The sequence below is a fragment of the Poecilia latipinna genome, unplaced genomic scaffold, assembly GCF_001443285.1.
Source record: "Poecilia latipinna isolate Pla-1442-1.1 unplaced genomic scaffold, P_latipinna-1.0 Scaffold923, whole genome shotgun sequence".
NCBI classification, from domain to species: domain Eukaryota; kingdom Metazoa; phylum Chordata; class Actinopteri; order Cyprinodontiformes; family Poeciliidae; genus Poecilia; species Poecilia latipinna.
In genome coordinates this window covers 30,597-58,002 of record NW_015113539.1, presented here as the reverse complement: position 1 = coordinate 58,002, position 27,406 = coordinate 30,597, and the positions used below count along the sequence as shown (strand labels likewise).

The following is a 27,406-nucleotide window of genomic DNA, read 5'->3' as shown; positions in this document are numbered from 1 at the left end:
CTAGACCTAACAGAGTAATCTCACTCATGGGTTTAACCAGAAAGTAGGATGTCATCAAGCAGTAACATGGTTGTTGTTGTTTGGCCCAGTGGTTTGTTTGGGGAAGATGTTCTTTTTTTCTGACATCTTCTTGAAGTCAAACTATTTCAGAAAGAAATATTTTGAGAAAGTACAGTCAGAAGAAAAATCTGATTACTGCAAATATTCAGTGACTGTTTGACAAACATGTTGCAGGAATCAAGTCAACTAAACGTAAATTAGTCCTTTAATCCTAGAAATATTCCTCAGGTGATGGAAGGCTGACTTTGTAATTGTCTTTATGTGTCTCTGAAAGTTCAGGTCAGAGTTCATCACTGCACTCAGATTTCTGACCTGACTACTAGTTTCTAGCTGAAGCTGACTCTTCATCGTTCCTATAGGGCCAAGAATAAATACTTTAGTTTTGTTTCTGTTAAACTGAAGGAAGTTATGGCTCCTCCTCGCTTTGAGTGCAGAGAACACATCAGGGCTGGCAATAAATCAATAACAAGATATGTTACGATAGACATGATAAAAATATGTCCAACAGAATGTTCAATAATTTCACTGAACTTCGATCCAGAACCGCACAGCATTCTGGGGGATGTAGGCAGAGGAAAGGTTTTAGCGACTCAGCCTCTTGTGGCAGTTAACCAATCCTGGTGGAATCAACTAACTCACTCTCTCTTTGGTTACCTAGCAACTCACTCTCTTTGGTTACCTAGCAACAACCTGTTGAGTAACTTGCACAGTAGCAGTTTAAAGTTTTGCTTCTGTGCCTCATAACTATGTAAAAATAAACAACGGTGTGGAGTGAAAACCGTGGATAAAACAGGAAATGTCACCAGTTTGCTAGTATTTCAGATATTTAAAACAGAAAAACTCATCCATAATTATCTATTTTGACTTATGCTTATGTCGTGATTCGTTTTTCAGCCATATTACCCAGCCGTAGTACGCACAACCAGTACCTTTCCTGGTATTCTTTGAGAAAAGTACTTGTTAAACATCAGGGTTTCCCCCAGTGTAATATAAGCCTGGCAGGCCTCCAGGCTTTACTTGTGCCCCCACCAGGCTAAGCAATGCTTATTTATTTAAGTCTTTTTAAAATGTTTGCATTTTTTAAAGACTTTATACTTCAGGTATTGATCTTTCAATAACACATAATTATCAAGTGACATTTTCAAATTTCATGTCAACTTTGAATATGTTTTAACTAAAAAACACGAGTTAACTCCCAACCACCGGGTTTAGCAAGTTTTCTGGGGGAAACTTTGAACATGATTAAAATAGGATTTTTATGATTTATTGCACCATTTCATAATTTTACACATATTAATCAGGAACAGTCTTTAAAAAATGACTTAAAGAGCAGAAGGTTCTGATATCTGCTAATTGAATTTCCCCGTGCGGTTGACAGGTTGTTTTTTATTATTATTATCTAGAACTAAGGTAATTCTTGCCTGTTTGTCTTGAGCTCACCAGCATCATGAACCATCTAGTTGGTTTTGCTACATTAATGAGGAGATTTGATGGTTTTAATTCATCCGGTCGGTTTCTGATTGAACCTTATTGAACAGTCTCCTTTTCTCTTCTTGCTGTTGCTCTGTTTTAAGTGTTTTCCTTTCAAGGCAGATCAGATTGTAGCTGTTTGGACTTGTTTTTGTGCGTTTGGTCGGCCAAGTCTTTCTGCTTCTTTCCTTCAGTCAAATTGAAGACAGCAGAGTCCATGTTGCACTCGAGTAAACCTGTTTTTGTTCTTTCTCATAAAAACTGATTGGATGTTTATCTTCAGAAATGACTCAAAGATATTTCGGGGTGATATGAGTAAGTGTGTGTCAAAACCACATCCATCTCCATTTGCTTTGATTGGCCTTGACGTCTGAGCCCTTCCATGGTGACTTGGCTCCAAAGGATATCTTCAGAGGTCAACCAGTGGAGAGAACGGAGTGGTGTTACAGTTTGAAGTGACTGAGCATGCTCAGTGGAGACCGTTTTGAGGAAGAGGAGGAGAACCGACAGAGGGAGCCAACAGGTCACATGACCGGCGAGGTGAATACACATGCGGGGAAAGAAAAGAAAATCGGGAGCAGTCTCTTCAGCAGGTTTTTGCGCTCTCTCCCTCTCTCTCTGTCCTCCCCACCACTCCTCTTCCTCTCTTACCCCACGCACTCCTCCTCCTCTTCCTCCTCCCCCACTCCCTTTCTGACGCCTTCTTCTTCTCAGTGGAGGCCATGAGAAGAAAGCAGGTATGATGCTTCCTTGAGACAGAGAGGAAAGACATGCTGTGCTCTTTCTCGGTTGGCCTTAGGTGTTTTGAAGACATGCAGCCTTGCTTCATTGTTTCTAAAATAAAAACAATTGGTTTGAGTTTCTCTTCTGTTTTAAGACGATTCTTGAATTGAAAGTCTTAATGTATTGAAGCCATAATTGTTGTTTGTGTCGAGTTATCCAAAAGCCATCAGAGGGTTTACGTGTTGGATCGTGTCTGTGGACGGATCTCAAAACGAACGTACTCCGATCATTTACAGCATGTCTTTCCTCAAACGGAAGCAAAATTCAGACTTGACAAAGTTGTAGAAATTTCTCCCAATTTGTGGCTTTTATAGCTTTGATGTTGTTCTTGCTTTGGTCATGTAGGTTCTGTGTCCTGTTTCTGAATCAGTCTGCAGAGAGCTGGAAGAATATTTTATTAAAATGAAGATAAAGACAACAAAGAACCAGTTTGGACGTCCGTCTCCTTCAGAGTAAACTCCCCTTGTGGAAAGCGTTCATACTTTGCGGCGCGTTTTCAGGCCTCTTGGAACAGATCTAAAGATAGGTCGCAGGCCTTCACATACCAGACTCACGTTGGAGAGATACTGAATGATTCAAGCTCTGTAATGTTCCCATTTTCTATGCAAAATATGGAGCCTGGTTGTTGTCGACCTCCAGGCCTCTAATGGCTTTCAGCTCCAGCTGCAGCTTTGGTCTAATCTACCATGTTTTCATGTAACTGAGGCCTTCAGGCCTGCTGATCTCCTCCCTCAGGTTTGGAGATTCCTCAGTTTTCCAATCCACCAGCTTCCCAACCCCTTCAGTCCTCCATCTAGTGGAAAACCGCTGCAATGGCCGAGCCATGTCAGTAAACAGTCTGGTTGTGAAATGGCGGAGCTCTGCAGACAGCTTTCTCTGCCTCCCTTCCCCCCTCTGTCTCTCTCTGCCTACTGAATCCAACGCCACTTCCACCTTCCACCAGTAGGGGGAGGGAAGAGGCCGGGTTTTGTGTTTTCCTTTGAGTAAAAGGAGGAAGCAGCAGCGTTCCTCGGGTCTGGCTGCTCCCAGGTGTTCCTGCGGCAGGTCAAGCTCCACTCAGACTGGACGCTCTTTGGGAAACAGCCTCAGTTTTTGTGCTGCAGGGCAGATGGTGGGCAGAGCCTGTTGCTGATTGACAAGGTGCTGGTCTGCCTTGGGTCTGCGGTGGTCTGCTCTGATGGTTCCTGTTTGGGTCTGAGCTGCAGGTGAAGGAGAGAAATCCTTGACCAGAAACGGTCTGGACTGGTGTGTTAATGTGCAGACATGGACAAACCAGTCCTCTGATTGGGCCAGTTTGAAGGGGAAAGTCTGACTCAGAGTCGGCTTTGTTCGGCCTCCATGAAGCAGACGAGAGCTCTAACTGTTGTCATTAACGCTGGCTGGGCTGCAGTTAAAGGTCAGGCTGATCTGAAGCTGCTTTCCTCTCATGTTTGCACTGACATGCTGCCAAAGATTGAAGAGTTTGCAACAAAGAGGCAGCGACTGCTTTCATGCCAACCTGCATCTTTTGTGCAGGGAACTGAAAATGAAAAACTGGCGAACATTTGCTGCCTGTACAGCCGGAGACTCTGGCCTATGTTTTGGTCGGTGCGTTAACACACAGGTTCTGTTCGGGTCAGGATCAGTTGGGTGTTTCTGGATTCCCTGCATGGTTTGTTCACTTTGAAGGTTGACGCCACAGCAGGGGAGCTGTCGGTGTACATCTGGAGCCAAACATCATTTTCCTGTTTGATTTGGTCCAATTTCTCCTCCAGTTTCATTTATTCTTCCTTCTGTTGTCAAGAAAAGAGAAAACTAACAGAATACGTTGATGCACATCATATATTTTAATATTTGATTCGGGTTAGAATGATTAATCATCTTAGTTAAGATGAATCATTTATTGAAATAATCGTGAACTACTTTATAGTAATTGATTTATCATTAACTGGAGTATAAAGATTAAAGAAAAGGCCATTTGCTGAAAGAACAACATGTTCAGAGCAGTAATTTTGCCAACATTTCAGAACAGATGAGAAAAACCTTCGTCTGTTAATATGTTTTGCCCAGAACTCCTCAAGTGGCAGTTTAAGTTTCAACTGGGTCAAATTGAGCAAATAAAATCTCAACTTATCCAATTTTTAATCAGTTTATTCAAAAACCAGATCAGCCATAAATTGTATTGATCTTTAGTCTAACAACAGAAAGAGCTGAACTTTGCAAATATTAATGTGAGAAATAATTTTAGCTGCGGATGCATCTTTGCTCTAAATGATAAAGTGTATATTAGAATAATGTTATATTGATGCATTTTACGCAGTAAGATGTTTATTGTCTCATCTAAAAAAGGAATGTAATCATGTTTATTTGCATCTTTTAATGTATTTCTAATATTGTATAAAAATGGTTAAGTGGTTAATTGAAAACGCTCCAGAACGTTCTTGATTTGATTAATCGATTAATCATCAGAACAAGAAGAAATGGAAGCTCACATTAAATAAGCAGTTGTAAAAGAATAATTTAAAATAGGTTCACCCTTCATTAAATGATATTAGTGGAGAAATAAGTTTTATATCCCACAGTGGGGAAATCCAGGTGAACCGTCAGCAAATTTAGGTCAACAAAAGCAAAATTATGTCTAAAAATAGAAGAAGAGACAATAAATTAAGGGGGAAATTTAAAACATAAGAAAATTAATACTGTACAGTTACCATTATTTAACATAAACAGGTATTCTCAGTGTTAATTTGTCTACTGTTTTGATAAACAGGGAAGAACGTAGGGCTTAAACGATCAATCAGAGTAAATCATCAACTGATTTAGTAATCGATTAATCGTTAGTGAGCAGAGTCAAAAAAGGCAATTTGGTGAAAAACCGAGAACAGAAATTAAGCAAAACATTTAGTAGAAATATGTATATTTTGCATTTAAGATAAAAACACTTTTGTCTGTAAATATAATAAACATTTCAGCTTCACCTGATTTACTACAGGAATGGCACCGTGTTGCATTTTAGGCAGTAAAATGTTTTTCTTATTTAAAAAAGTAATCAAATTACTTTCCTATTTGAATCTTTTAAAGTATTTCTAATTTTGTATAAAAAAGTCTTAAGTTGTTAAATAAACACCTGTTGAATGTCATTAAAAAATGATTAATCATCAGAATAATTGATGGATTAATCGATTACTAAAATAGTCGTTACTTGCAGCCCAAGAAGAAACAAATTTTCTAATTTTGATATCGGGAAGTAAAATATTGTCATGTTGTAATTAATTATATGCTTTCAAAGAAACTTCAAATATTCAAATATTGTTGCTGTGGATTAAAAAATTAAATAAAATCCTCAAGTTTTCCCAAGAAAGAACGAGGCTTGTGGAGATCTACATTTGGTTTCCGGATATTTTTGCTGATTAGTTTTGGTTTCCTCATTATTTCAGGTAAGGAGGCAAAGTGTGAGGAGTTTTCTTACGTTCCCTAATGAACCGCTGAGGAGATTATAAATCCATCGTCATCTTGGCTTTCCCAAAATATTCAAACACATGGTAATAGAGATCAGTTTGATTATCCCAACTGGTGTAAAATAAGGAACGAGGGAAACAGATTCACCTTCTTTTTACACAGTGTATGTAAATAACTGGTTTCAGCTGTCTGGGCCTCAATGCGCTCAGCTTCAGCTGCTCAGAAATCATTAATTACAGTCAATCAATGAGGCAACATTCAAGGAGAAAAGAGTTTAGAGGCTGTTGTTCCCAGATCTTCAGGTTTGACTTTGTTCAGGAGACGTTCAGTGACCGTTTGACAAACAAATGTGACGAGATGAAGAGCAGCTGCCACACAAGAACTGCAACTTCACAAAGTCGAGGCACGAATGCACTTATTGCTTTCCTGCTTGCTTGCAGCAACCTCTTTAATCTAAATGGTAGCAGGGCTCACAACTGAAGAGACACACAAAGCAGACACTGAGTTCGATTTTCCCCTAGATGGAGGAGAAAACCGTTTCCTATCAGCCTGGCCCAATCAGAGACCTAAAGGAGGCAGAAACGACTGGAAACACACCAGTCCAGACCGTTTCTCGTCAAGGATTTCTCTCCTTTACCGGACAGTCTGAGTCTTTTGTACAACTCAGACCCAAACAGGAACCATCAGAGCAGACCACCGCAGACCCAAGGCAGACCAGCACCTTGTCAATCAGCAACAGGCTCTGCCCACCATCTGCCCTGCAGCACAAAAACTGAGGCTGTTTCCCAAAGAGCGTCCAGTCTGAGTGGAGCTTGACCTGCCGCAGGAACACCTGGGAGCAGCCAGACCCGAGGAACGCTGCTGCTTCCTCCTTTTACTCAAAGGAAAACACAAAACCCGGCCTCTTCCCTCCCCCTACTGGTGGAAGGCGGAAGGGGCGTTGGATTCAGTAGGCAGAGAGAGACAGAGGGGGGAAGGGAGGCAGAGAAAGCTGTCTGCAGAGCTCCGCCATTTCACAACCAGACTGTTTACTGACATGGCTCGGCCATTGCAGCGGTTTTCCACTAGATGGAGGACTGAAGGGGTTGGGAAGCTGGTGGATTGGAAAACTGAGGAATCTCCAAACCTGAGGGAGGAGATCAGCAGGCCTGAAGGCCTCAGTTACATGAAAACATGGTAGATTAGACCAAAGCTGCAGCTGGAGCTGAAAGGCCTGGAGGTCGACAACAACCAGGCTCCATATTTTGCATAGAAAATGGGAACATTACAGAGCTTGAATCATTCAGTATCTCTCCAACGTGAGTCTGGTATGTGAAGGCCTGCGACCTATCTTTAGATCTGTTCCAAGAGGCCTGAAAACGCGCCGCAAAGTATGAACGCTTTCCACAAGGGGAGTTTACTCTGAAGGAGACGGAGGAAACGCCTCGACATCCAGACACCAACTGGTGATTTGAAACTGCTCAGACTTCCACATCGTCCTGATGATCTGTTCATTCCTCTTTGTGACGTCATACCAACAAACTTTAATGAGTTTTAGCATTATTTCTATTGATGTTCACATTTCTTCATTTTTGGTAGAATTACATTTTAAACTCTAAAACTTGTATCAAACTTTCCTTCCACTCTCTTCTCACTGTAGTTTTCTGGAGTTCTGGCCCATTCCTCCCAACAGAACCAGTAGAACTGAGTCAGATTTGTAGGCTACACACCTCAACAGCTCTGCACATAAATCTCTAAGTGGTTTAGCTTAGGGCTTTGTGATGGACACTCTAAAACATTGACTTTGTTGTTCTTAAGCCACTTTGTAGCTAATCTGGCTGTTTGCTTTGGGTCACCGTCCATCTGGAAGGCTGCCAGTTTGAGATGCTGCTTCAATATGTTCACTACATAGTTTTTCCTCATGATGCCACTGGCTTTATGAAGTGTGACCCAACATGATGCTACCACCTCTGTGAGGCACAGAGGTACAAATTTTCGCTTTTCCATTTAAATGTAACGATTATTACAACAAAACACCTCAGATTTAGTTTTACTACTTTAGCTGGCATGTCTTTAAAAATTAATGTCTTTGTTGTTGAGTCCATGTGCAAAGTCCATGTCTGTACAAGACTTATTTTATTGTATCAATCAACCAACCAATCAATCAATCAGGTTTATTTGTTCAGCACATTTCAATAATAAGGCAGTTCAAAGTGTCTTACATCATAAAAACACAAAAATAAAAAGTCACAAAAGCATTATACAAAAACCAATACATAGTTCAGACGCTTCCGTGAACGTTGTAACCGGCAGCCATCTTGGGAAAGCAGTTGCTACGGCGTTGCTATGACAACAATAAACAAACCACAAGCTTAGCTAGCTCTCACCGCCTTCCTTTCTATCTAACTGATAATATCAGTAGATTACAAATGTTACTCGATTACAATTTTTGAGTACTCTACCCGCCTCTGTGTACTAAGGTAGATATTTACTGTAGTACTTACTGCCGAACTAGCAAAATTAGCTTAGCTAATGTAGCTTTTATCTGCTAGCTAAGATAGACATGTAGCCTTTGTGTTTGTTAGTACATGGACTTATTCAGTCACCAGAACCTTATCATTCACACGAGGAGGTCGTTCGTCCTTTACAAATCCGTTGAAACGTGACTCGTATGCGGCCATGGATTTCAGGCCCTGAAGCTCCAAACGTGTTGTAAACGTTGCTCATGTTCCTCAGGTAGCTAACTATGTCTTAGTATGAGATCGGTGCTCCATCCACTCAAGCATTTTCCTTCTGCATCTCAAACGGGTCGATCCCGACAGCAGCCATTTTGTTCATGCATCTCTCTCACGCATTGGTCAAACGTCTCTTTCACTTATTTTCAGCAATTTTATAGTTTTATGGTTGGAGGACAGGAGAAATTAAGATGGCGCAGATCATTTCTGGTTCAGACCCGTTCATTGGAAAATCAGAAACAAACATTACATTCTATCAGGAGCCATCATTAAAAAACAACAATACAAATCAAACATGTTGGTCCATTTATTATGATTCAAAATAATAATAAGGATTTAGCTTTTTTTCTGGGGTTCGTTGCCACATTTGGCACCAAAACACATTCACATCTCCATCAATCTGGAATTTACCAAATAGAAATAATGCTAACAATACCAGAACTGACCTAAAAAGGAAAAGATCTGCATAGTTTCTCTAAAACTCATTAAAGTTTGTTGGTATGACGTCACAAAGAGGAATGAACAGATCATCAGGACGATGTGGAAGTCTGAGCAGTTTCAAATCACCAGTTGGTGTCTGGATGTCGAGGCGTTTCCTCCGTCTCCTTCAGAGTAAACTCCCCTTGTGGAAAGCGTTCATACTTTGCGGCGCGTTTTCAGGCCTCTTGGAACAGATCTAAAGATAGGTCGCAGGCCTTCACATACCAGACTCACGTTGGAGAGATACTGAATGATTCAAGCTCTGTAATGTTCCCATTTTCTATGCAAAATATGGAGCCTGGTTGTTGTCGACCTCCAGGCCTCTAATGGCTTTCAGCTCCAGCTGCAGCTTTGGTCTAATCTACCATGTTTTCATGTAACTGAGGCCTTCAGGCCTGCTGATCTCCTCCCTCAGGTTTGGAGATTCCTCAGTTTTCCAATCCACCAGCTTCCCAACCCCTTCAGTCCTCCATCTAGTGGAAAACCGCTGCAATGGCCGAGCCATGTCAGTAAACAGTCTGGTTGTGAAATGGCGGAGCTCTGCAGACAGCTTTCTCTGCCTCCCTTCCCCCCTCTGTCTCTCTCTGCCTACTGAATCCAACGCCACTTCCACCTTCCACCAGTAGGGGGAGGGAAGAGGCCGGGTTTTGTGTTTTCCTTTGAGTAAAAGGAGGAAGCAGCAGCGTTCCTCGGGTCTGGCTGCTCCCAGGTGTTCCTGCGGCAGGTCAAGCTCCACTCAGACTGGACGCTCTTTGGGAAACAGCCTCAGTTTTTGTGCTGCAGGGCAGATGGTGGGCAGAGCCTGTTGCTGATTGACAAGGTGCTGGTCTGCCTTGGGTCTGCGGTGGTCTGCTCTGATGGTTCCTGTTTGGGTCTGAGCTGCAGGTGAAGGAGAGAAATCCTTGACCAGAAACGGTCTGGACTGGTGTGTTAATGTGCAGACATGGACAAACCAGTCCTCTGATTGGGCCAGTTTGAAGGGGAAAGTCTGACTCAGAGTCGGCTTTGTTCGGCCTCCATGAAGCAGACGAGAGCTCTAACTGTTGTCATTAACGCTGGCTGGGCTGCAGTTAAAGGTCAGGCTGATCTGAAGCTGCTTTCCTCTCATGTTTGCACTGAAATGGTTTCATTCAAACCCTCGACGTTCTTAGTTTCTTCCTGAAGTGAAAAAGTGTTGGACGTTTATCAGACGTTGGAGACGATTGATGGATTTCTGAGAAATGCTTTCAAGCTGCTGACTGATCTGGTCTCTGTTTACTCTCCTCATGATGGCGTCACTAAAAAAACTGAAAGAAATTGTAGTTTTTTAGGTTTAGCTGGTGCCTTTTCTTCACCTCTGTTTTAGTTTAGGGGAGATAAAGTGAGTCAAGTTGAAAAAAATGCACAAAATATAGAAATTCTCTCTTTTTGGTGCTAATATTTCGTTTTAGCTTCATATTTTTCAATTAAAATTTATTTTATTTAGGAACAAAATGAAGAAAATTTAGTTCACAATGTTTTACAGTTCTCTTTTCAGTTCATGTGATTTTTAAATATCCTCTTTTTGTCCGTTTTCTTAAAAAGTGTGAAGAACCACATTGAAGCATCTTTTCAGTAAAACATCGACGGGCGTCGCCTCTTTTTCATTAGTTTCATGTCGAGTGGAAATCTCAGTGTCTCCATCTGGGAAACGTCCTAAATGACGTTTATCCTTTTCCAAATTATTGCTCTTTACTGCTGGTAGCATTGCATTAAACATAAAATATTAAGCTGCTGCTGCACTGAAGCCCAATGAAAATATTGATCTCTGAACTCTTCCTGAGTTAAAACATTAATATTGTTGTTTCTAAGTGAATATTAACTGGTTTTCTTTGCTTCATTTCAGGGCTGAAAGCTCTGCAGGTTTTTTACTTTGACCATTTCTCACTTTCTGCAAATAAATAATACATTTTTGCTTGGAGTAGTTTATAGAATAAAATAAAAATGTTCATTTTACTCAAAGATAAACCTTTAGAAAGTAAAATCAGAGAATCTGATTGTTTTAAGAGTCTCTTAATTTTTTCCAGAGCTGCATTTGTTTCATTGAACTCTTTTCTCACAGTTTGGCCGTTTCTTCTCATCGTTTAACTCAAACTGGGCCCAGTAATAATCTCCTCCCTTTGTAACTCAGGACGGCTCGTTTCGACCTCCAGCCTGACCTTCTGTCCTTTCTGCCCGTCTGGGTCGACGTTTTGAAGAAACGTTCTTCCACATGGATTCCCTTCATCAGCAGTTATTTAATATTCTTTGATGGTTTCCTTCTTCTCCCATTTCTCCTTCATGTCCAACGTTTCCTCTCCCTCCAGGTTTTGTAGCTTCTTGTCCATTTTGGCTTTAATCTGTTAATGGAGGTTGATCTGATTCTTCCTGTCTGGTTCATCTTTCTTTGTTTGTATCATGACATATTTCACGATAAAGATGATTATATTTTACAGGTGTTGTAGATTTATTTGTATTTCTTGCTTTTGAGGTAAATTAAGTGGCTCCTAACAGTTGATGGACCTCCTTCTTCTTCTTCTGCAGCCCGCTGGTTTAGCCGTGGATAACGTTGCACCTCCAAAGAAAGAGGGACTGGATCCACCGAAACATGGAGAGGAGAAGTCAGGTCAGCCTCCAGATCAAACCCTGGATGGTTCCGGTTTGGTTCCGGTTGGTTTGACCTTATTTTTCTGTTTCCCGCCTCAGGCGAGGACACAGACGTAGCATCAGCGGCGGGACGCTCCTCTCCCGCCGCGGCGGAGGCCATCATGCTTAACGGCACGGACAGCGACGACGGCAGCCGACACGCAGACCTGACGGTCAGCGGCATCAAGGCGGCGCTGAACGAAAACGGCACGGCGGAGACGGAGACGCCGCACGGATCCGTAACTGGAAGCAACGGGTTCATCCTGGCTAAGGAGCAGCAGCAGGACGGCGGCGATGCGGCGGCGCCCGCTTCGGGGGTTTCTTCCCCTCTCAGGACTAGCAGGCTGCCTTCGGGCTCGCCGCCGGGGGGACAGACAGCCAAACCCCTCGGCGCCTCGGCGGCGGCGGGATGCGCACAGAGTTCAGGCGCGTTAAGGACCGCCCCCGGCACGGGGAGTATGTCGGACACTAAAAACGGCTTTGCTTCAAGCCCCGTCACGATTCCGCCGCCGGTTACTGTTCACAGAGCGAGGAAGACCATGTCGAGACCGGCGGTCAGCCCGGCTCAGAAGGTACGATCACCTCCGCCGCGTCTTCGTCTCTGACGTCTGAACCACAAACAGGCCCAACAAACGATCCTGGACGATAAATCAACCCAGAAATTATCACGATAAACGATTGTATTGTTGTTTTTAGGCCATCTTCAATTATTACATCTGTAATGGAATAAGAATAAACCTTAAATTTCAATTAATATTTAACACTGGAGCTGAAAAACATTTTAAATCTCCAGAATAAATAAAGAAAACAACAAATAAAATGAATTATGAAGTTTCCGTAAACAAAAATGTCCTTCAGAGTTAAGACCAAAACACCAAACTGAAGAGTTTTATCATCCAGAGAAAGATGGTAAATCATGCAGATGGAAATGATTAAACTCGTTTTAATTTATCATTATTTATTGATTATTGAGACACAAGTTCATCTTTTAGTTTCTCTGTTTCATGTAAGCATCCATCCATCTTCTTACTTTCTTTTGTTTTTAGGAAATTTAAGTCTGATCTCAGGGGAAACCTCCACCTTGAATCTTTGTATTTATGTTTAAAAAAGCAGCAAAAGCAGAAAGAAAACCAAACGTTTGACCCTGGAACGTAACATTTAGACGTAAAGAAGAGTGTAGTGATTAAACCCAGAGCCTGTAACCCTCACGGCGCCACAGAGCAGCGCTCCTCACGTTTCATCGTTTCTGTCGCCTGCAGCTCATCAACAAGGAGCTGAGACAAGCAAACAGTGTCAAATCGGAGTCTCCAGTCGCACCAGATGTGGAGAAGTCGTCTCCGCCGCCGCCGCCGAACCATCTACCTCAGAGTCCACCAGAAACGCCAGCTTCAGCACACACTGCTTCACCAGCAGCTCCCACAGAGCCGGCAGCTCCTGCAGATTCTCCTGCAGATTCTGCAGCTGCTGCCAAGCATCGCCTGGGTACGACTCACCCCAACGACCGGAGTTCAGATTCACGGCTGGGACGCACTGTGATGGTCTCCTCTTCTCTCCCCAGGGCCGTACTCTACGGTGTTTTCATCCCGGAAGAAGAAGAGGAGGATGGGAACGTACAGCTTGGTTCCCAAGAAGAAAACCAAAGTGCTAAAGCAGAGAACCATGCTGGAAATGTTTAAGGAGCTGCAGCAGTCTGCAAAGACCCAACAGGTCCTACATCCTGTTCTGCTCATCCAGATAACATGAAAATAGGGCTGGAACGATTAATCGTGATTAATCAGTAATTGAAATAACCGTCAACTAATTCATTAATCGATTAATCAGAGTAAATGGACTCTAAAAAGGCCCATTGATGATTAAAATAAAACACACTCGGACCAGTATTTAGGTCAAAACTATAGTTGAGAACCTTGCTGGAAATGTTTTTAACAGTCTACAGAAACCCAGCAGGTTCTGTTGAAGTGATTTCTGCTTCTCCAGATTACATAAAAATGAGGCTGAAACAATTAATCGTGATTAATCGATAATTGAAATAGTTGTCAAATAATTTATTAGCCGATTAATCAGAGTAAACAGACTCAAAAAGGCTCATTGGTGATTGAAAAACGGAGTCAGAGCAGTAATTAAACCAAACTGCAAAAAATATAGTTACGTTTTGCATTTATGATAAAAATAACTGTCTGTAAATATAGTTTTAGTTTCTTCCATTCAGTTTAATCTCCAAATCAGAACTGCTTTTTCCCGAGTTTCCATAATCCTGTAATTATGAAGACATCAAAGATTTCAGATTAGGACTGGAATGATTAATCGGATTAATTGTGATGAATTGGTTATTAAAATGATCAACTAATTTTGTAATTGATTAATCGTTAATGGTCTGAAAGGACCAGTAGGTGAAAGAAAAACACAGCAGCAGGTAAGCTAAAAATGTACAGAAACCTTTACATTTTGGATTTAAAATAAAATAAAACTTCAATGTCTGTAAATATCCTCTACTGCAAAATCAACAAGTGCCAGTTTTAACTTTGCCTGGTTCAAAAAATCTCCTATGGAGCACCTTGATGCCAAGTCAAGCAGAAAGAGTTGAGCTCTTCACATTATTTAGTTTTCACTAAAGGAATAAAATGTTTTTCTCATTCAAACAATGAATTAAATTATTGGTTTATTTGTGTCTTTTAATGTATTTCTGATATTACTGTTACTTATTCTCTACTAAGCTTTAAACACTCGTGAATAAATCTCCTGGCTTCCAGAAGAGGGAGGCGGCCACCGTGAACGGGGAGAAGGTGGTGAACGCGTCCGAGGAAGACGAGTCGGAGGACATGGAGTCTGAAGAGGAGATGCGACGGCAGCCTGCAGAGCAAACGCTTCCAGCTGTTCAAGAAACCTCTGAGTCTGCTGATCAGGTGGGAGAGGAAGACATGCCCGTCCAGTTGTAGGTCCAATGGACAACGGTACACTTAGGGCATCACTGTCCATTGATTGGTGGACAGGAAAACACCACTGCTTGCGTTTGTCTTCGTCCGAGTGTGATACCATGTTAGGTGTTTGGGTTTAACCCCTCCTGCCTTGTGAGAGTCCAGTAGGCAGTGCAAACACCTGCCACGCCATTCCTGGCCCCTTAAGTTGTAATGATACGGTTAGGGTGGAACTACTGGTGTCCATTGATTGGTTGACAGAAAATCATCACTGCTTGCGACACGTACAAGACGCAAACTGCAGCTTTTCAAGAATCTGCTGATCAGAGGAAGACTTGTCCCGACTTCCTAACGGCCAAGTCCAGTTGGATGAGACGGCTTTCTCCTGTATGGGGGAGTTTGGATGAAGTTTGGATCATATGTAGTTGAAGCTTCAGTTGATGTTCAGGAAATCTGTTTTACCTTTTCTTGTAGAAGGTGAAGGATGAGCACGAGTCCGAAGACTCCGAAGAAGACGAGGGAGAGGAGGAGGAGGGCACGGAGTCGGATTTGGTAGGGTGTTCCTCCGATTCCTCAGGGTAACAGATAATACCCTGTCGGGTTCTGTGTTTCTGGAATGATCTCTTGACCGAGTCCGACCTGCCCGCCTCAGAGCTTCGAGTCCAGCCTGAAGAAGAAGCTGAAGAAGAAGTCCAAAGCAGACGGCGCCTGGCTCAGACCGTCCAGGAAGAGGAAACGAAGGATGGGCGCCAGAGGTGATCGGTCGACACTCACGCCACTCGCTGGTTGAAGCTCGGTCGCCGGTTCTGTGTCTTACTGTCGACTGTTTGCTTAGAACCGGAGACGGATGTTCTGCCGCAGACGTCGGGTCAGGAGTACACGGAGATCCTCCCGTCCGAGTGCATCGACCTCAGCAAGTCGTCACACAGCAACGGTGAGTTCAGAACCGGCAGGAGTCCAAATCAACTCCAGGAGCTTCGTGGAACTGAAGATGCTAAATGTTGGATCCTTCCTTCTTTGTCTCCTTCATTTCCTCATGTGTCCTTCCCTTCCTACCGTCCTTTATGTCCATCCTTCCTTCAACCCTTTTCTTTCCGTCTTTTACCTTTTATTCTTGTGCACTTCTTTTCCTCCTTGTTTCCTACCTTCGTTATCTGTCCTTGTATCTTCCATTTCTTGTCTTTCTTTTTGAATTGTCCCTCCTTTCTTCCTCCCTTGTCGTTTACGTGTACTCTATCTTTGCATTAATGACCTTTTAAAAGTGTTTTTGGGTCTCCTCCATCAGAACCAGGATCCAGTAAGAATGTGTCATCCCTCTCTCAGCCAGCAGAGGGCGCACTGTTCCCCATGAGCCACTGATTTAACACACTAACTGACAGAAATGAGAATTAGCCGTTTATCCTGAAGGATTCTGTGTTTTTTTTAATGCAGGAAGCAGCGATGGCGGCTGTAAAAGTTGGATGTTTTTTTTTAATAGTTTCTGTTCTGATGGTGTCCAGAACCTTCCGGGTCGGCCATCGAGGAGGCGCAGGAGCTGCCGCTCTGCAGCTGCCGCATGGAGACGCCGAAGAGCCGCGAGATCCTGATCTTGGCAGACAGGAAGTGCATGGCGACGGAGAGCGTGGACGGCCAGCTGACCCGCTGCCAGGGCGCCGTCCTGAAGCACGAGATGATGCGTCCGTCCAACTCGGTCCAGCTGCTGGTTCTGTGCGAGGACCACCGCAGCGGCATGGTGAAGCACCAGTGCTGCCCCGGCTGCGGCTTCTTCTGCAGAGCCGTGAGTTCAGGGGGACTGGGAGGGACTGGGAAGGACTGGGTGGGACTGAGATTATTCATTATTTGTGTGTTTTGTTTTTTTTTTTTTTTGTTTTTTGGAGCAGGGGACGTTCATGGAGTGCCAGCCGGACGTCAGCATCTCCCACCGTTTCCACCGGGCGTGCGCCTCGATGCTGAAGGGTCAGAGCTTCTGTCCGCACTGCGGGGAGGAGGCCGCCAAGGCCAAGGAGGTCACCATCGCCAAGGCCGACACCACCTCCACCGTTCCTCTGGCGCAGGCCAAGGGCCCAGCGACACCGGGGGCTCCAGAGGGCCGAGCAGACACAACGACCGGCAGGTCAGAGTTCAGCTGGACACCATTGTTCTAGGGGCTAAAGCTAAGCTAACAGAGATAAGCTAATGCAGCTAATCTAACAGAGATAAGCTAACAAAGTTAGGCTTGCTAAGCTAAAGAAGATGAGCTAACAATGTGAAGTTAACTAGGCTAAGCTAACAGTTGCAAAGATATGTAATCAAAGCTAAGCCTACAAAGCGAAGTCAATAAAGCTAAGCTAATAAAATTAAGCTAACAAAGCTAAGCTAATGACATTAAGCTAACAAAGCACCTATCAAAGATAAGTTATTAATGCTAACAAAGCTAAGCTAATGACGTTAAGCTAACAAAGCTAACCTATCAAAGATAAGTTATTAATGCTAACAAAGCTAAGCTAATCAGTGAGGATTGTTTCCTTCTGCAGCTCTTCCTGTTTGTCTCCTGTGGCTGAAGTCAGCGGCCGAGCCGACAGCTCGCTGTCCTCCCATCCCGCTCCGGACCTCGATGACCCGGCCGTCCCGGGGTCATCCCGCCAGGCGACTTTGCAGCCTGGAATCGGAACAATAGCGCCACCTATGCTGCCGTTAGGAACAACTAAAGAAACTCTAGAGAGTGTCCTGGTCGCCCTGGATACGGAGAAGTAAGCCGCTCTTCTTCTGCCGACGCTGCAGAGACACCGTGACCTGAGACCCGTTTCTTCTTCTCTTGTCAGACCCAAGAAGCTGCGATTTCACCCCAAACAGCTGTTCCTGTCGGCCAAACAGGGAGAGCTGAAGAAGGTGGTGCTCATGCTGGGTGGGTAGAGCTTCACTCAGCGCTCTGAAGGAGTCTGGTTCTGGTTCTGGTTCTGGTTCTGTTCTGTCTGATTATTTATTGATCTCAGAATTCTGACACTTTTCACAGAATTCTGGTTTTAACTTTAGAATCCTGATTTTAATCTGAGATTTTACTTGTTTCTCAGAATTCTGACTTTAATTTTTTTTCTCAAATTTATTTTTCTTAGAATTCCGATATTAACCTCAGAATTCCAAACTTTTTCTCAGAATTTTGTCTATTTTTTTCTCTGAATTCTTTTTTTAATTTTAGAATTCTGATTTTAATCTCAGAATTCTATTTCTCTTAGAATTATGAACTTTTTCTCAGAATTCTGGCGTCATACTCGCGACGCTCAGTTTTTTTGTTTGGGGATTTTTGTTGGTCTGTCTCAGATTCTCAAACAAATCCATTAAAGTTTGTGGCTGTGAAAAGACAAAATGTGGTGAAAAAGTTTAGCAGTTTTGACAGAAATTTTAAAAATAAATTTTCTAATATTTCTTTTGCTGAATTTTCTGCTTCCTTCTGTAAATTTGCGACTTTTCAAGCCTGAATGATTCATCAACATAAGGAACTGCAAGGAGAGGTTTTAAAAATCAGCAGAAAACTTGTTTTATTCAGGATTACTCTGTGTGGCTCCATGTTCTGTCAGGAATTTGACCGGCATGTTGTTGGTTTTTAGTGGATGGTACCGACCCAAACTTCAAGATGGACTCCCAGAACAAACGCACGCCGCTCCACGCCGCCGCTGAGGGAGGCTACGCCGACATCTGCCACATGCTGGTTCAGGTGGGGTAAACTCTCTGCTCTCGGTGGGCGATCCAAAGCCCGGTTCTGGTTCTGATTGTGTCCCGGTGCGGCTCGTCTTCAGGCCGGAGCGAACCTGGACATGTGCGACGAAGACCAGCGGACGCCGCTGATGGAGGCGTGTGAGAACAACCACATGGAGGTGGTGCTGTACCTGCTGCGGGCCGGAGCCAGCGCCATGCACAAGGTGGGTCCGCCACCAGAACATCCAGCATTCAGGGAAACGTTTGGGTCTGAACCGGGTTTCTGCTCCTCACAGGATGTTGAAGGGTTCACATGTCTCCACCTAGCGGCCAAGTCTGGTCATTACAACGTGGTGGAGCACCTTCTGACCACCGGGCTGGTGGACGTCAACTGTCAGGTGAGAGCAGCTCCAGTCTGCAGACCAGCATGGAGAACATGGAGGGAGGGCCACCTATTTAAAGAGACAGGTCACTATTTAAAGAGACAGGTCACCTAGTTAAAGGTCAGTTTGTTTATCCATCTGTCTGCTTTTATAATCCTCCATCTGTTTGTTTATCCATCCATCCATCCGTTTATTCTGTCGTTCATCCATCCATTGGCTTTTCTAACCATCTTTTTGTCCATCCATCTGTTCATTCATCCATTCACCCATCAATTTTTTTCCTATTTATCATCTTTCTGTCGTCGATCCAGCCCTTTCAGTCGTTTATCTTTGTCTTTCTTGTATTCAGATCGTTTTTAATCCTTCTCCCTTCTTTCCTTCCAGTCTGTCGTTTTCCAGGTTTCCTCTTTTATAGCCGCTCGGCTCCAGAAACTCAACCCATAAATCCATACTGATGTTTCTATTTGCTTTAAAAATAATCTGAGAAACAAGTAATCTTGAAAACTGGATTCTGGATTAGCAGGAATATTAAAACACGTTTTTGTTTGCAGATTTTAGTAAAATCTTCCAGCTCTCTTCCTTCAACTGAACCATTTTTTGTTGGAAATTTCAAAGTTCCTAATCGAGTATTTTCACTGCATGAAGGATTAATTCTCTGACTGATGGCTAGAGATGAAGAAATCAGGCTTTCCTTCCAGAAACGGATCTAATCTGGGGTTACTTCCTGTTCCTGCAGGATGACGGCGGTTGGACAGCCATGATCTGGGCCACAGAGTACAAACATGTGGACCAGGTGAAGCTGCTTCTGTCCAAAGGCGCCGACATCAGCATCAGGGATAAGGTCGGTCCGGGCCGGTTCTGGTTTTACTTTGTGTTCACACGGAAACTAAACAAACATTTTCTTTGCTCTTTTTTCCAGGAGAAAAACATCTGCCTTCACTGGGCGGCGTTTTCCGGCAGTGTGGAAATCTCCGAGGTTCTCCTGAACGCCCAGTGTGACCTCCAAGCCGTCAACGTCCACGGAGACTCTCCTCTGCACATCGCCGCGCGGGAAAACCGCCTGGACTGCGTCAAGTAAGCGACGACACAAAATAATGCTGCAGATAACGATTTAGTGAATTGGAACTGGGTGAAGTTGGGTTTTCCCAAAACTGGGCGTTTTATCAGAAACGTTTTTACAAACAAAGGTTTTTCTTTATCTTAAATGGAGAATGTATATATTTTTGTATATTTTTGGCTGAAATATTGCTCTGAATGTGTTTTTTTTCCGCCAAATGGACTTTTTTCGAGTCTGTACACTCACATTAATGATTAATTGATTATTGAATTAGTTGACGATTATTTCAATCATCGATTAATCATCAATTAATCGTTTAAACTCTAATCTCAAATCACTGATTTCTCCTCTGGACAGGGTTTGAATCACAAGGTTGTGGAAATTTTAGGAAAAGGAGTTCTAATAGTTAATAAATCAATGAGGGATGTCACTTGAGGAGATTTGGCTAAAACATATTTTCAGGAAAAGCTGTTTTTATTTTAATTGCAAAATATATTTATTTTTTGTAAATATATTTAAGGTTTGACTTAATTACTGTTCTGAATGTTTTTTTTTTCACCAAACTACCTTTTTTGAGTCTGTTTACCCCAGTTACTAAATTAGTAAAGCATTATTTCAATAATTGATTAATCATGATTAATCGTTGCAGCCCTGCTGACTTTCATGTTTTTAGCTGCAAATCATTTTTCATATTCCACAGAAACTCAACTGTCTCAAAACGAAGATAGAATGTGGAGGTCCTTTTTGTTTAAAACCAAAAACAATTATGTTTACTGATGATTAATCATGATTAATCCAATTAATCGTTTCAAACCAAAAGCAAAAATCCATCTCTGTAGTTTTAAAAGCAGCTGCAGAGCAGGGCGGTTGTGTGAAATCGGTGTTTGTCTCCTCAGACTGTTCTTGTCTCGAGGAGCTAATGTGTTTCTGAAGAACCGCGAGGGAGAGACTCCGCCGGACTGCTGCAGCCACAACTCCAAGGCCTGGGGCGCCTTGCATGCCCACAAGAGGGAGAGGGACGCCAAAAACGGCCGGCTCAGGCGGACCGAAGAGAAACTGCTTCACAGGTTGGGTTATGATGCTGTTCGCTCACCAGTAAGACAGAAAAATCAGCTTTCAGAGAGGAAACATGGTGTGTTTGTGTCCGCAGTGACATATCTTTAGGCCAGGAGCAAGTTTCCATTCCCTGTGTGAACTCTGTGGACAGCGAGCCGATCCCAGACGACTACAAATACATCACAGAAAACTGCGTCACGTCCCCCATGAACATCGACCGGAACATCACACACCTGCAGGTGGTTTACGGTCTTCTGGTGTTTCAGAGTAAATAAAGAGTTCAGCAGAGTTACTAACTGATGTTTGTGTCTGTTTCTCCTCGCAGTACTGTGTTTGTAAAGAAGACTGTTCTACTAGTATTTGCATGTGTGGACAGCTGAGTCTGCGCCGCTGGTACGACAAGGTGAGGACAAGCATGTTCTGGAAAAACTCTCGTTTCTGTCAGGTGTCCTTCAAGCAGCAAGAATCCCTTAAAGTGGTTCTGATCGGGACAGCCGGGCGTTTTAAACTTTCTGTTTGGACTTTGGCTGCTTGCCGTCTCTGGACTGGTTCATCCCAGAGGTTCTTTTGGACCAGACCAGTAAAGTTCTTCACTCAGCCGAGTGTTTAGGGACTTTGTGTCTCAGTATGTCACTGACGGATGTGGTGTCTTTATAAAAGCACAGTTTGCTTTCTTGATGAAGACTAGAGTTAGCCTATTGAATGCTAACCTCAGAGTATCTGTGCTAACAAACGGACAGCAGAGCACAGAAATGGACGATCCAGTGGGTGACACGGCTAGACATGCTAGCTGTTAGCTTTATCCAGTGAGGATTCATCCCTATCCAAGGCTAATGCTAACAATGTAATGCTAATGCCCATGTATTTGTGCTAATGGACAGAAGATGCAGTGGCAATCCAGTGCATGACCTGACTCGGCATGCTAACTGTTAGCCTACCCAAGGCTGATGTTGGCTAGTCAATGCTAACACCAGCCTAACTATGCTAATGGGCAGAAGATGCAGTAATCAATCCAGTGGGCCACAAGCCTAGACTTGCTTGTTGTTAACCTATTCAGGGCTAATGCTAGCCTAGCCAATGATAACCCTAGTCTAGCCTAGCCAGTGCTAATGCTAATAGCCTATGTGTGTTAATTCCTCTCATTGATGCCCTTAGTAATCTTCAGAAAACCTGAAAAACTTCTGATTTAGACCATCTTAGCAGACACAAACAGGTTGCTTGGCAGAAAAACGTTAAATTAGTTGAGTTTTCAAAGTTTTTTTTACAGTGATGCACATCACCAGCTTCATTTCTTCCTCTCCTGTGTCTCTGGGTGAGCAGAGCGGCTGCCTGCTGCCTGAGTTTTGCCGTGAGGAGCCGCCGCTGATCTTTGAGTGCAACCACGCGTGTTCCTGCTGGAGGACCTGCAAGAACCGCGTCGTACAAAACGGGCTCAGGTAACTCCAGAGAGTCCCAACGTGCTCGGATAAAATCCTCGTAAAGTTGTTTTGATTTTCAGGAAGAGAGGAACTGTTGTGATTAAATGTTTTTAACTCTGTAGGGTCAGACTCCAGGTTTTCAGAACCGGTAATAAAGGCTGGGGAGTCCGAACTCTGCAGGATATTCCACAGGGGAGCTTTGTGTGCGAGTGAGTTTGATGCAACATAAAAATGTTGGATGTGGTAAAAACTTACAGCTGCACTGACACAAGCAGGCCACTAGGTGGAGATGAAGTTACATCTCACTGGAATCAGATCCCAACTGTGTGATTTTGTTTCACCATGAATTAATAATTTAAAGAAACTGGGAACACTGGGAGCTTCTTGAATCTTAAAAACACCAGCTTCACTTTCCAAATTAGAGCTGACTATTAGTCTAGTACTTGATTAATTGAGCAGTTATGGTGACGATTAATTGATCAATCGGGTAAAAGAAACGACATTCTGCAGATTTTTCATTTAACTATTGAAGCATTTTTGGGCAAAATTAGAAAAGCATAAAGGATGCAAATAAACTAATAATTCATTTCATTAAAGCTGCACTTTACTACCTGATTTTGGGATTTTTTCCAGCCTCATGAATATCAAAGTCAGTAATTTATCTTGTTTTATGTGTTATAACTGTGAAAATTACTTCTATTTCTAAATGACGTATTAATTTATCCATAAATGTCTTCAGGATCAGAAGTTAGCACACATGTCCTCAGTATTTGGTAACATTGCTTTTGATGTAGGGCTGAAACGATTAGTAAATCAATAATTTTGACAATTAATCGATTAATCGTTTAAAAAATTACCTATTCTTTAACCTCTTAAGCCTTTTTATACAACATTAGAAATACATTAAAACTGTATGTAAATAAATAATTCAACTCCTTTTTGTTTAATAAAATGAACATTTTTGTTGCCTAAAATCCAAAACTTTCTGGATGTGGACCAGGTGAAGCTAAAACGATACAACTCAACGAGTTTTGGCTAAAAAATATTTACAAACAAATGTGTTTTTATCCTAAATGCAAATTATGTATATTTTTGTACAGTTTTGGCTTAACTACTGTTTTGAATATATATTTTTAGTTTTTATACTCCAAGTAACAATTAATATATTAGTAAATTAGTTGACAATTATTTTAATAATCGATTAATCATTTAATCAGTATTTCAAATATATGGATTATGAGCGATTTTGTTGAAGATAAAACACAATGAGTTAATGTGGTTAAATAACGACCCTGAACTTCTTTAGTTTTTGTTTCCTTCCTTCCTAAATAATAATAATAATAATATTTGATGATGTTATTTTTCTTTATTTAACTGCAGAACGTTTCTTCCTCTGATTTCCAACAGGTACGTTGGTGAGATCATCTCTGAAGGTGAAGCCGATACGAGACAGAACGATGCTTACCTGTTCAGCCTGGACGATAAGGTGAATCTAACAAGAAAATCCATTTTAAATTCATGATTATTCTCCATTTATCACATTAAATCCAGTTAAATTCCATTAAACCTGAGTGAAACGTGCCTCTGAAAGCCGCTGCGTTTCTCCTCCTTCAAAGCCTTTCTGTGTTTTTATTTCCAGCCTGAAGATCAGTACTGCATCGATGCCCGTTTCTATGGCAACATCAGCCGCTTCCTGAACCACATGTGTGAGCCCAACCTGTTCGCCTGTCGGGTTTTCACCACACACCAGGACCTGCGGTTCCCACACATCGCCTTCTTCGCCAGCGAGAACGTCAAGGCCGGGGAAGAGCTCGGGTAAAACTACTTCCTGTCAGAATAAAACTACTTCCTGTCAGAATTTAACTTTTAATCCATAAAACCGTCGGTTCTGATGCAGAAGCAGCCGAGTCGCTTTAGTGGAGCTTCAAGACACAAACCAGGGTCATTTCTGTTGAAACGGCCAGAAAATTAAAAGTGACATAATTAAAATGAATAAATGCAAAAATGGAGGAAAATTAATAAGTAAAAAATGAATTAATAATTTGAAAATCATGAATTAAATAAATAAAATAAAAGTAAACAGATTTTTAAAAGTTCAGCAATAATTAAAAATAAATGAATTAAATAATTAAAACACAATAAAATAAAAATAAATTAAAAAGTTAAACAATAATTCTTTAAAAATAAATTAATTCTGCAGCATTTTTCCAAAGTTGTCACAATTTTGTTTGCAATATTTTATTTTGCAAAATTAACCAACTAATTGGTTAATTTTGAATAAATTTTTAAGCAATGCTAATTCAAGATGAATAAATTTTGGAGCGTTTTATTGTGAAGCTGCTGCATTTTTTGGCAGATTTTTGTCTGCAGTCGCAGCATTTTGTCTGTCGTGGGATAAATTAAGGCGCCTCATAAATACATTTTAAATACACCTGGCAAATATCTATTTTATTTACTTATTTTCTGCAGCATTTCTTGTTCGTGTTGTTTTATCAGTAATTGCATCATTATTTTCTGCTGCTGTAACATTTCGGATAAATTCAAGCAAATAATAAATCAGTTTTAAATACTCTTGGCATGTATTTATTTTATTTATTTTCAGCTGCTGTGACATTTTTTGTTTGCAGATTTTTGTCTGTTTGCAGCATTTCTTTTTTTTTTTACAGTTGCAGCATTTTTTATTTGCACTGTTCTGTCTGCAGTATTTTTTTGTTAGTTTTTAGCTTCTCTTTTTTATTGTCACGGTTGCATTTGTTTACATTTTATTTTGGAGTTTGCGTCCTTCCTGTGTTCGCTCCCCTGTCGTCCGCCATCTTGTCGTCCTGCTTCCTGCCGCCTGGCGGGTCCCGCTCTGCTCCGTTTCTCCTGATCTGTTTTCTTCTTCTGCTGTTTTCCAGGTTTAACTACGGCGACCACTTCTGGGAAGTCAAGGCCAAGCTGTTCAGCTGCGAATGCGGCTCCTCCAAGTGTAAGTACTCGTCGGTTGCCATGGCGACAACGCCCGAGGACCAGCAGCAGCCCAGCGCGCTGCCCGACACCAGCTCTTCCAGCGGCGCCTCCTAGAGGCCGCGCCGGGCCTCTGAGCGAATCGTACTGTATCTCCGCCGTTGCCAGGGACTGTTCTTCTACAAACTGAAAAACTTTGAGCTCCAGATGCACAAACCGAACCCTGGACCCGATTCTCGACTTCATCATGTGTCGTGTGGAAACGAAGAGGGACAACAAAACACTCTGTCCTGCAGCAGAACGTTTGCTGGAAGGAAAAACTGTACTTTTGTTTGTTTTTTGTTTTAATATTCTGAATTATTGTGACTGAGAAATCTGGGAACTATTTCTGTTTTTTCCTTTTTTTTAAGGTGTGACAACCATGAACTACGACGGAGTATTAAGGCCACAAAAAGAAAATAAATAAATGTATAAAATTACAAAAAGTCTTAAAAGAATTAGATCATAATATTACAAGAATAAAGTAAAAACAATACAAGGAAAAAACTTAGTTTTACAAGAATAAAGTTTAAATATTTTGACTTTACTCTTGTAATACCACATTTTATTCTTGTATTATTTTGACTTTTTTTCATAGTTTTACATTTTTCTTGTAAACCTACAACTTTAATCCTGTAAAATTATGATTTTAATCTCATGACTTTATTCCCAAGAACAAATCTGACTTTATTCTTGTAATATTACGACTTTATTCGTAATTTTATCGTATGCCTGATTTCATTCTCTCAACGTTTTGACTTTATTCTGATAAAACTCTGACTTTCTTCTGTAGTTTTTTTTTCTTGTCGCCTTCGTTCTCCGCCGTGTCGAATCATTCCAGCGACACTCAGACGATTATTGATTCCCGTTTCTTCGTTCTCGCCTCGTTGAAAAGCTGAAAACTCGAAGCTTCTCCATGAGCTCAGATTAGTTTCCAAACATAAATTTTACTTTTTTTTATTTTTAAACTAATATTTTCCGGAGCGGCTGAGGAATATATTTAGTCATTTTAAAAGAAGACAGAGCAGAACCCACAGGAAACTGGTGCTGACAGGTTTTTATGTTCGTTCTCATTTTTATTATCCAAGTGAACATAGTTTGTAAAATAAGAGAATGTTTTTACTTTTTTTTAACGTTTAATTTTATCCCGTTTTCTAATCATAGTCAGATTTTAATTTCCGGTCATGATTTTTTTATTTTTATTTTTTTCTTCACAGAAGTCTTTTGTGCAAAGTTGAATAAATTGGGAAAATGTCGGATAAATTGCACTTCCATTAACTTGTTACATATTTCTGGACTGTGAACCATCCGTCTGATTGGTTGTATCTTTTTCAATAAATTTATTATCAATGATTGATTGATTCTTCACTCCATGGAAACAAAACAACAAAAATAGTCTCCATGTTGGTTAAAACGATTTATGGACTTTTATTTTGAAGCTTTAGTTTGCAGGAAGTCGAGGATGATTCCATGCAGCCTGGAAAAGTTTGGAATCGGATTCCAGGATCTGCCAGGTCCTTCTTTCTCGTCTTTTATTGCTTTTTCTCATCCCTCCTTCTCCACCGATGTAAACATATTTCCTTCTTTCTTTCCATCATTTTTGCCTTCCTTCCTCATTTCCTTTCTTCCTTCCTTATTTCTTTTTCTTGTTTTTCTTTGTTCTTTCCATCATCACTTCTTCTCTTCCTTTTTTAATAGGTTTCTTTCAGTTTCTCCCTCTTTCCTTCCTTCTATTCCTTGTTTTCTACATTCCTTATTTTGTTTTTATTCCTTATTCCTTTCCTTCCTTGTTTCCTTTTTCCTTTTGTCCCTTCTGTTTTTTCTTTCTTTCTTCTTTCCATCATTTTTGTCTTCCTTCTTTTCTTTCATTTAATCCTTTCTTCCTTGTTTCTTTCCTTCTTGTTTTTCTTCATTTCTTTAATTCCTTCTCTTGTCTCCTTAATTTTTCTTCTTTTTATTTCTCAGTTGTTCCTTCTTTCTTTTCTTCTGTTATTTCTTTTTCCTCCTTCCTTTCTAGTTTCCTTTCCCCTTTTGCTTCTTATTTTTCTTCTTTCTCTTTTCCTTTTTCTTGTTCCTTCTCTTGTTTCATTCCTTCATTCCTTACTTTTTTCTTCCTTCTTTCTTTATTTCCATCAATCATTCTTTCCTTCATTCTTTTATTTCTTTCTATTTTCTTGTCTTCCTTCCTTGTTTGTTTCCTTTTCTTTCCTTTTTTGTAAGCTGTTCTTTTCTGTCCTCCCATATTCACTCTAAAACGTGTTTTTGGGCTGCAGTTCATCTTATGGACTTATTTACATTAATTTCACTTAATTCTTTTGCTTTTGCTATGACA

The 27,406-nt window shown here is 41.5% G+C and overlaps 1 protein-coding gene across 1 annotated transcript; it reads left to right on the top strand.

The window, feature by feature from the left end:
- Positions 1–1,980: 1,980 nt before the first annotated feature.
- Positions 1,981–25,311, top strand: LOC106957654 (histone-lysine N-methyltransferase EHMT1-like). Its single transcript, XM_015049065.1, is given in 27 exon segments — positions 1,981–2,142; positions 2,145–2,267; positions 11,487–11,568; positions 11,649–12,160; positions 12,848–13,070; positions 13,147–13,295; positions 14,339–14,491; positions 14,981–15,055; positions 15,156–15,258; positions 15,339–15,437; positions 16,003–16,280; positions 16,384–16,616; positions 17,017–17,232; positions 17,305–17,387; positions 18,088–18,194; positions 18,277–18,399; positions 18,472–18,573; positions 19,295–19,399; positions 19,478–19,632; positions 20,512–20,682; positions 20,766–20,910; positions 20,997–21,074; positions 21,992–22,107; positions 22,212–22,298; positions 23,497–23,575; positions 23,729–23,904; positions 24,987–25,311. Coding segments are annotated over 27 exon segments (4,086 nt in total). The 5' UTR covers positions 1,981–1,995; the 3' UTR covers positions 25,153–25,311.
- The last annotated feature ends 2,095 nt before the right edge of the window (positions 25,312–27,406 follow it).